This window comes from Homarus americanus, unplaced genomic scaffold, assembly GCF_018991925.1.
Source record: "Homarus americanus isolate GMGI-L3 unplaced genomic scaffold, GMGI_Hamer_2.0 scaffold54679, whole genome shotgun sequence".
In the NCBI taxonomy this organism is placed as follows: domain Eukaryota; kingdom Metazoa; phylum Arthropoda; class Malacostraca; order Decapoda; family Nephropidae; genus Homarus; species Homarus americanus.
This window is the reverse complement of record NW_024722701.1, coordinates 1899519-1910194: the sequence shown is the minus strand read 5'-3', so window position 1 is coordinate 1910194 and position 10676 is coordinate 1899519. Positions and strand designations below refer to the sequence as shown.

The following is a 10676-nucleotide window of genomic DNA, read 5'->3' as shown; positions in this document are numbered from 1 at the left end:
TAATGAAGGTCATAACCAACTAACAGAGAACAGACAGCCCACCTCAATGGCTAGTAAGCTGTAGGAGGACAATACTACCCCATCCTCCTCATGTTAATTTCAAGTTGGAGACCAGAGAGGAATACTGTACTAGAAGGCAATATATCCGAGGCTCCTCCAGCAACAAGGGAACAGATTTAAGGAGGACTCCACTCCACTGACTCATGCTAAATTAAAAAATATATATATAATGTTGCTCAGTTATTACACTTGAATGTTTATTGTAACTATTATAATAAACTTAAAATGCCACCAGATGCTTCGCCTACACTGATTCATGAGGTTTAGTGTTGTATAATCCAATTCAAATACTGACCAACATATATACAAAGTGTTTACCATAAACTGAGACAGGAAAAATTACTGAAATGAAAATCTTTAAAGAGGTTTGGAATTTGAAGGCAGTTATGATATCCCTTGACAAACTCCATCCACTTCATGGCTACCTTTCATAATTCTATTCTGTTTCAGCTGCTGTGTCATTTTCGTGAGTTTTCAGGCCTGTTAATGTATATACAGGGGTATAGATCATAAATAAACCTTAACAAACTGTTTAAACTAAAGAAACATTGGAAATTTGTAAATATATGGCAGTCATTTATGTTTTTTTTAAATCACTGTTATGTAGGCAATCAAGCTATCAATCCCAAATCCCAACTCAGTTATGCACACATTCAGTCGAGTATAATCATCAGTAGAGAGCTGTAATGAAGGTTAGGAGCTACAGGTATAAAGTGTAAATGGCAGCTGAAGTTCAGCCATAAATCTATCCTGGACAGAATATTTGGTATTAGGAAAACAGTAATGAAAAATGTGTGAATCACTAAATAAAACATATTTTCTTAAGTAGAAAATTATACAAGACTTTGTGAAATATTCACTAACTGAGACATAATTTCTACGAGGGAAAATAATTTGTGAAATAATGGGGAGTTTGACTATAAGTGTGTGACATTAATGTAAATAATCACAAGACGAGAATATCCCCAGCGAGCACTTGGCGTTGTTGTAATACGGAGTCCATGCTGAAATAATGCTACAATACATCTCAACACTGAAACAACGTTCAGTCCTCACTGGGTCAGTTTTTGGTTGTAGCGACCACAAGGGAGACGAGTGAAGCTCCTGATGTAACAACAGCTTCTTATCAACAGACTGAAGCTTCTTGGTATATGCATCAGTTTTATATCAGCCAAGTGTACCTTTGTGGCCACTGAGGCTTCAAACGTCAACTCACAGTGAATCTTGTTAACGTCAACCTTGATGTTACATTTGACCAGAATAATTTAGCCTATTACAAAGGTTTCCTGTCATCCCTCTCAAGGCTATATCACAGGTTAAAACAGAGTACAGTACTTAAATCACTCAGTATGTATAGTTGCAACACATACCAGCACACTTTCCTTCAATTTATTAAAAGGAGAAGGAAAATACTACATTACACAGCTGGCAATGCAGCATATCAAACCATGGCAAGTTTCAATTACCATTTTTTTACTAAATTTCTCAAGGTGATTATACAGTACAGTACATACATATCCCGGGCTCATCACAGCATAATATTAAAAGGTGGCACAGTATTGATGGCGTATGTCAACAAGGTAACATAATCAGTCAGGTTTATTACCCAATAAGCCAAAATGATGGACGATGGCAGGTAAATACAGACATGGAAATAATCATAATAATCTATCACCAAAAAATCAGTACAAATGCTATTTTTTTTTTTTTAATGATTTTGTGATTTTCAAAGTTAAATAGACAAAAAAATACTACTAAGGTGATAGGAAATCATATACAAGGGAATGAAAATCATGTATCGAGGAACCTCATACAGTACTTTAACCGCTGGTGGTGGTGGTGCCTGGTATTATGGTGCTATCGTTACCGGCTGAGTTTTGCTGTAACGTAAACACAAGACATATATCAAAATATTTCAAAATATATCTACTGTAAAAAAACCCACAACAACAGTTTCTCCAGCACGTGTAATGTCTCTGAGGATAACGTAATCTAGTGAGTCAAAACACTATAGGGACTAAACTGACTAATATAATACTGTACTCCCTCGGCATAATTAAAGGGCTTCACTGTACAACACATTAAGGATCTGATTTAAACGGTTTTACTATATAATTGTGTTAAATAAATAATATGTGCACAAGCTATGTTTAAAGATAGTGTGAGGGAAAACACTAGAGAAAAAGAATCATATATTAAGCAAAAAATTATGACTACAAGAGGTAAAAGTTATTAGTTGGGAATTGTATCACTGAAGGACGTATGTAAATAAATTATCTACTAAGAATATGTTACTAAATGAGCTCAACCATCAGAGAATGGCTACATCCAAACACCAACAGCTAAATAATAACGTGTGTGAAAATGACTTCCCGCAAGGATATCTGAAACACCAAAAACACTCAAAAAGCGTAATACCTAAATATTACTTCTCTAATCTATGTAATGACAACGGTAAAATATGTAGCTAAATATTTCTGAAACACTTAGGTCTACAACACTAAAGTAGGCAACACTCAACATGACAGTACCTGCTAAGCACAAGTTGGATGGCTCTTATGGATGAGTTGTGGGGGATCATCTAGAGTGAGGAGACTACCAAAACAAGATTCATCGACAGGTCTGCTAAAATATTCCCAAGTAGATAAAAAGTCTGATGTATTTATCCCAGTGCAGGCGACGGGTCAAATAGGCCCCCATAATAGGCTCCGGTCTTAATGAACCTCGACGCGATCATTAGCATTGAGGTCTAGTTCTAATGGGCCTTGATTCTAATGACCTTGTTAGGTAGCATTGGGTTAACTTGATGATTTCTCTAGGTTGGGGACCATTTGACCTGTACTATCCCATAACACCAACTTGGGTGACCAAACTCCCAAGGTATTAACTACTAGAGGTAACTGTCTCATTCTTACCTTAACTGACATTATTTTATGGATAACAGAATGAACATGTTTAATTTCTAGTTAAAGTTTCTCTTATGGACATCAACAAGTTTATCAGTCAGATACTTTTTATATATATCAAACACTTGACCGTCTATGATTTAGTTTACAAGTTTTGATTGTTCATCTTTTAAAATGATTGCAAGTTGTGTTGAACTAGGAATGGATTAAGTAGAATCTAAAAGCAACTAAACACAGAGGTCTACTACCCAGAGCAGTAGATCTGTAGTCACTAACCACATAGTCTATCTTGTTTGATGCATTATATTACTATCAACTTAAAATGGTAATACACTTGAAGTACTCAACTTCATATACTGTATTTACTAAATAACTGTAATATTATAAACCTGGTATTATAAAATCATCACAAAGATGTCTTGGTACTGCACAGTATGGGTGACAATTCCCCAAAATGCCTACAAAAGTTTCAACCTAAATAACTTGGCAACTAACAGTCTTTCAATCTTTGTTTAACATGTTTGTATGTAAATCAGTCATTGGACAAAAATTAATAGCATAAAGTTTTTCAAACTTCAAATTGACATGTTTTACATCTTACCTAAAAGTAACACTAGTGGACTTTACCTCAGTCCTTATGCAATGGTGAGCAATACTGGTACACCTGCAGGAGCAGTTCTGGCACCCTGGAGGACCACAGCAGGTAAACAACAAACTTTTATAAATCCTCAACACAATGCTTCCCCGTCAGGGATAAATTCAGTGACACTACAACACCTCACGTCAAACTTCTGGAGAAGGAGCTCCTCCGTCAACGTGTACAACACACACAATACCTTCCACTTTAAACTTCTGCAGTGTAGTAAGTCAAACTTTTGACATAAGCAAGATATATACATATAAAAGGCAAGACATACAGTATAGCTATAAATAAGTATTAAAACAAATTATGCTTCACTAGAAGACCTTCAATGCAGTGCTACTTCCTCCTGACCTCCCAGCCCTGTACAGTACAGTCTGATGACACAAGGGTGAACAGATCACTTGCAGGTTAACAACTGCATATGATGTGTTCCTTGGAAATTCTAACAGCTGACCATTGACAAAAGATCATTAATATTTGCTGCAAAAAATTATAACTTATGTCACAGCATAACATATGTGTTTCAAGTGTGGCTCAAATTTAATAAGCTGTAACCGATATCATACGAATTTCATTAATTTCAAACAATAACAAATTTGATCTTTTATCACAAGTATTCAGCCTGAAAGTGTTACAACTAATATCGAGCTTTATGAAAGTCACTCATTAAAAATTATTGAGCAATTACTGCTGAACCATATAGTAATAATAAACCTCATCAGACATCTTCATTCATAAAACTTGCATGACCACAGCAAACAATTTCAAAATCGGTTCTTAGCAACAAACTTGTAGGACAAAATAAAGCCGTTATCATTATTATTACAATATATCAGAGGTATGAACATTCTCCCCACATTTAATAACACTTACAACACAGACAGAGAGAAAAATATTGTTTTTCTTAACAAAGTTGCAGCTGTAATAAAATGTGAGTTTATACTAATTTATTTCCAAAACAATTGACCAGTTAACATTATTACTGTTACAGTTATAAAATACGGGATGTCCAAAAACTCTCTGCCCATAGGGAAAGAAGAAGTACGGCTTAATGCAACTGCAGATCTCTTTGTCGGAGTTTCAACCTCTTTCCCTTCTGGGCAGAACTTTTCGGACACCTTGTACATTATTAGGAATGGAAAACTTATTTCATCTTTTAAGATTATTGCCAGAAGCAAAAAGATTCTATGATGCCAGTACAGCATTAGTCAGGGCAAGTGAGTGAAAGGTTCCTCAGGGACGTGTTATATGACCAATGGCTGTTCTATATCAACATCCTTGACGTCAATGTACGTATTAGTGATTAAAGAAAATGTAGAGCGAAGACACAGACAGGAGTAAGTAGCGTGGGAGTGGTCGTGTTGTGGTGCCTCTTGGTGTATTGTACTGTACAGACTTTGATAAAGAAACAAATAAATAAAAGGAAGATTTAAGATACAAAGGAGTTGGTTTACTTTCCTCTTTAGAGAAATCAGTTCAAAAAAATACTGTTTGGGTAATGACTTAGGAAGGAGAATGAAGAATATAGTAAAGTACTGTAGTTCTTCCTGCAAGAATGGGCCGTGGAAGTGTCATGGTTGATAGTCCCGAACATTCTTAACTTATATACCTGTACAGTCTCGGTAATTACATCTGAAAGTCCGGGTTATGTCCAACACCTTGAGTGGTAAGATGTTCTGAGTCTGAGTCACATTTGAGACCATTAACAGTTCAACTGACATCCTGGTTGGTACCTTACTAACTACAGGTATCTAATAGGTCATTGGTATTACTAGATCTTGGTGTACGAGTTATGTACAAAACTCTGACTGGTGAGATGAATTCAGCCTGAGTAAATGTGACAACAAATTGCTTCACCTGTGGATGTGACTGAGGGACCTACTCGACCTCTCACAAAATTATGTGAAAATCTACTAATAACATTTTCTATTCGACAAAATATAAATTATGAAAACTAAGAAAAGGTGAAGTGCTCTTAATATTATGAATAAACACTGTTGAAGCAGATAAGAAACAACAATAACTTAAGAATGTTTTGAAACTTACTTTAAGAACAAGAGAGCTTCACATGATGAGAGAAAACAATTGCTAAACATATGAACAAAATATTATAAATTTACAACACAAACAGAGGAGAGAATTTGATAATTTTTCCAAACTATGAAACAAAAGTTTGTGATAATTCTTTCATTTATGATATTAATGAAAAAAGTCTCTTCCTCAGTAAACAATTTAGTGTCAGTCCTGAAAAGTTTCTCAAATGCTGAGTCATCTGTGTTTTATGTATGGAACAGAGAATACAGTACAGTACATAAAGGAACAGTCTGTCTCTAGGAACATTTAAAACTCAATACATAAGTTTTCACAGCAAGAAGGCTGCCATAAGATAAATGAACGTCACATAGCAGGTAACAAGGTGACAAAAATGATAATATATATATATAAATATATATATATATATATATATATATATATATATATATATATATATATATATATATATATATATATATATATATATATATATATATATATATATATATATATATATATATATATATATATATATATATATATATATATATAAGGAAAAAGGAAGAATGAACATTGGAACAACTGGGAGACAAGAAAGAAGAGAACCATGGAATAGAGGTGTGTGTGTGTGTGTGTGTGTGTGTGTGTGTGTGTGTTGATGTGCCGTGACTTGGATGCTTGCACAGGCTCCCTGACATGAGCAGATGATGGTGAAATGACCAATGCAGATTAAATGTTCTAGGGTTCAGTACAGTGTTACCATAAAATTACCAAGTCATGATAAACATTAGTTAGTGAACTTAAGGTTTTTTTGTCAACACATAATACAAAGAGTAGCAGTTTATCATCCTGTGAAGGACATGTGACTGAACTCTGTATAATTTGTTAATGTTAACTTTCCAGTTTCTCTTCAATCCACATAAATGAATAACAATATTAATAAGTCAATTTAATTGAGCTGGTATACTGCACTTACAACACAGTACTTCCCTTACTCCAAGTAACTGTGCATTAAAATGGTGGTGACATAATTCCTGTACATGATGTCGATGGTTTACAGGTACAAACTTCTGGGTGTACAGTACCAGGTAGAACTATGCTATGAAAATGGTCTTGATGCTCACATTTCTACATTTTTTACATATCTAAAGTTTGGAATGTAGCTCTACAAGAAGGCATTGAGGTCCATACCAACTATTTCACTACATCAGGAGGGGAAGGCAAAGCTTCATCTGCCTTCTTCATAAGAAGGAAAATAGCTTAAACATCTTTGGATAAAAGCAGAGCATTATTGGCACATAAAGTTCGTTCTGACAAAAAAGTACGGAAACTCCATCATCATGGTCCTCTGCTGTCCCTTGATGCTCCTGAATCTGGAAGAAAAGCAAACAATGTAACATTCATCTGTCTCTTTAAACCTTAAATTGTATCTCTTTTTTCCAAATGATATATCCAAGCTCAAGTTATGTAATACCTACCATAAGAGATATACAGCTGTCAAGGCTTATGATATCCATCTATTAATCACTAAATTCAAGCCCTATGTCGTATAACACATCTTCCACAATCAAATTTCATGACTCAAGAATAAGGAGTCTATCTGGGTAGCAGGTAGTGTAGTGTTGCAGACAGAATGACTTGAATCCCCTAAATCCACCTAAAGGGAGTTTGAAATACACGAGGAGGATCAAAGGAGTTTAAAACACTACCTGGGTCGTGACTCTCAACATTTTTTTCATTCTACTTGGGATCTGATACACTGTAACGTGCACAAACAGCTGTCAGTCTTGATATATATGCAGTAAGAGTGAATTTGATTTATTTAGGATAACAAAGATTGATATTTCAGGATACCAAATTATTGTTTACCCACACACATACACACAGCCACACACACATACACACACACATACACACATAAATCCATAGTGAACAATACATACACAAACACACACTCACACACCCACACACACGGTAAGCTCAATAGTAGTGAGAGTCATTTACACTTACCACTGTGTATTAGTCTCTGCTTGCGAATATGTGTTTCGTTGTTTGCCGCAGGTGAGGGATTACTGACAGCAGACGCCATCGTCGCCACTTGCTGCTCCATCTGACAAATGATAAATAATTTTAACCTTTAATTGGTGGCTGAGGATTCCCCCCTCCCCCGTGTGCAAAAATGGAACGCAAAGAACATGAAATTTTTGCAGATGATGGCTGCCGTCCCTACAGCTAATTTCTACAGGTGATGGCTGCCATTTGAAAGGGTTAAATACAATAAATTAAACTGAATTCATCTCTCTATTTTTAGGAATGCAACCCTCTCATAAATTGGAATTTATTTGTATACAATAAAAAGAGTTAAATTCTTTTCATGAACACATTAATGTTAGCAAGAACCATATATAAATACAGTAATTTAATATCTGTACCTTTAAGAGATATAATTTAGGAAAAAAAAATATTCACTTCTCTGCATGGGCATATTATGTGGTAGTAAGTATATAAATTATCTAAAAAATAACTTCTAAGCCAGATTATACACTGCTAATTATATAAACTCAATAGTCAACCATGGGAAAGTTATATACATCACAGAGGAACAAGAAACAACACCAGGGTACAGTACCAACCTTCTGCAACTGTTGTTTAAGCTCACTCACGCCACTTGCCAACTGAACCTGACTCCCCTCCAGCTTCCTCTCTACGCCCTTCACCACGTCCACACTCTGAATGAAGGAAATATTTTAGAGGAATAACCACAAAAGTATTATTTTCCTGTATCATTATGTGAGTAAAAGTTGCAAATGGCAGGACAAGAAAATATTTATGAGGAATTACCCCAAAAAGTTTTATCATTATAAGAATAAAAGTTGTATATATTTTTAAGGAAATCCCCCAAAATTATTATTATTATGAGAGTAAAAACTGTAAATGGTAAGATTATCATTAAATACCAAAATTACTGTAAGGTTTTAGATTTACTGCATTGTCTTGACATTATGTAAAGCTGATATATAAAAAAGGCTGTATTATAACAATTCCCTTGATCACATATAATAAAACTATCTTCAATATAACGAATTGAAATCTAAAGTAAATTAAAGGGGGAAAATAGTACAGAATCTATAGATACATATAAATTTGGTTTAGGAAGTCAATGAAAGAATCCCATGAACCTTTTGAATATCACTTTAATAAGATCATTTGCCTGGGATGCATATGATGAACTCCTCTTAATGGTATCACTTATGACTCCAGCTTCATTATCTAACACACTAAGCAGCTGTATGATGAAGAATTTTTGTCAGAGAGTTTAATGAATAGTTTTATACCTTTAAATACATTTTACAGTGACTAAAAAAATAATATTAGATTTATCAGTGATCAAGACTCCCTTTAAATAAGATACAGCCACCCACAAACTCCCGTCGCCTCTCCTGCTCCACCACGAACCCGGAGATTCAGACTCGTAAATCCGAAGCAGTAGACACTGATACAATATTCTGTCCATAAATGCTTTGGATTCATAAGTCTGAATCTCAAGGTTTGTGGTTCATGAGGAGAGGCAACGACTACTGTGGGTGGCTATACCTAACTTGACCAGGAGTTTGTAAATAGGATTATGGGAGAAAAAGCTATGAAAAAAAAATACAAGACAGGTGCACCGTACTTGAGTGAGGTTTTGTAGTGTATGAGCATGTTGATCGGTGGTTTCTTGCAGCTGGGTCAAGGCTGTGGTCAGGTTACTAATCTGTGAGGGCAGAGTGGGGTCTATCTTCCTGTGCCAAGACTCGAGATTCGATAACCGCTGACTGACATTACTCAAGTCTGTATTTGACTGCTGTATACTCTAAAAAAAACAAAGAAATTTATAGTGATATTTGCCCACTGAACACAAATACTGTATATATATAAATTAGGTCACCTGAAGATTATCTCCCAACTTATTTCATCTGGTGATTAAACACCCACAACACAACCTGGGGGATTAAGGTTAGGTCAGCATTAGGGTGTCAAATCATCAATTAAAAAAAGATTAGTGGGGGTCTAATCTTCATGTGATCCCATAAATGTGTACACACTAGTAATATACCATGGAATACTCTGCCACTTGCTGATGTGCTCCATGTGAACTCTATATAACGACTGTTGCCTCAAATAACTATTATCTCAAGTTCTTACTGTTCCTGTTATTACAATCATGTCTTCTTAGTTAATGCCTCAAACTTTTACAGAAAATACCTTAAGTTAGAATTATATTTGGTCAATTTTTATGATTATTTCTTTAATTTTTTCAGCTATTATTTTCTGTTTACAGTAATAATTTGTCACACTTTTAACCCCTTCATTACAGGGATGTCATTTTAAATATTTTACTGCACTAACGTCAAATTATTTTATTCATCTTACAGACAACAAAGTACTATACAAGAGGTTAAGACCATGACAGTACAGTATATATACCCAAGTTATTACATCTATTCAACCATGTTCCTTACTGTTATGCCCACAAACTCATATTATTACCTCAAGTTTTTGCTTATTTGCTGAAGTTTCCTTGGCGTGGGATATAACAGAGGCGTTGATGGTGGTGATGGCAGAGCTGAGCGAGTTCATGTTGGTTCTTAAGGACACGACGGTCTCTCCTAAAGTGGCGCCTTTCCCCCCACCTTCTCTGCCCACGTCCATTAATGTCTGATTTTGTAAGTGTGATATTTCTTCCTGTAAAAGATATATAAATAAATTGTTATGAGTACAGTAAAACCTCTATATAATGGACTTCTCTCTATATATAATCCAAGACATAAGGGGGTTTTCTCATCTAACGGACCCTCGATATAATGGACTTTCATCTCAACATAGTTTTTTAGATAGATGTTTCAAATCTAATGGACACCTTGATATAATGGACTTTCATCTCCATATAGTCCATTAAATAGAAGATTTACTGTACCCATTATGTCATAGAGATAGTGAAGGATACACTCACTAGGTGGGGTACTGGAGTGTGTCACAGGGTAATGGGAGGA

The 10676-nt window shown here is 35.1% G+C and overlaps 1 protein-coding gene across 5 annotated transcripts in view; it reads right to left on the bottom strand.

The window, feature by feature from the left end:
* Nucleotides 1–6187: 6187 nt before the first annotated feature.
* Nucleotides 6188–10676, bottom strand: part of LOC121863057 (coiled-coil domain-containing protein 18-like) — a 78548-nt gene continuing 74059 nt past the window's right edge. For all 5 annotated transcript variants that reach the window (XM_042361529.1, XM_042361533.1, XM_042361532.1 and 2 more), the window contains 5 exons: nucleotides 10174–10368; nucleotides 9317–9496; nucleotides 8277–8372; nucleotides 7654–7753; nucleotides 6188–7016 (listed from right to left, as the gene is read on the bottom strand). In XM_042361529.1, the coding sequence (XP_042217463.1) occupies nucleotides 6982–7016; nucleotides 7654–7753; nucleotides 8277–8372; nucleotides 9317–9496; nucleotides 10174–10368 (606 nt within the window). In that variant the 3' untranslated portion in view covers nucleotides 6188–6981. The remainder of the gene's footprint in view (nucleotides 7017–7653; nucleotides 7754–8276; nucleotides 8373–9316; nucleotides 9497–10173; nucleotides 10369–10676) is intronic.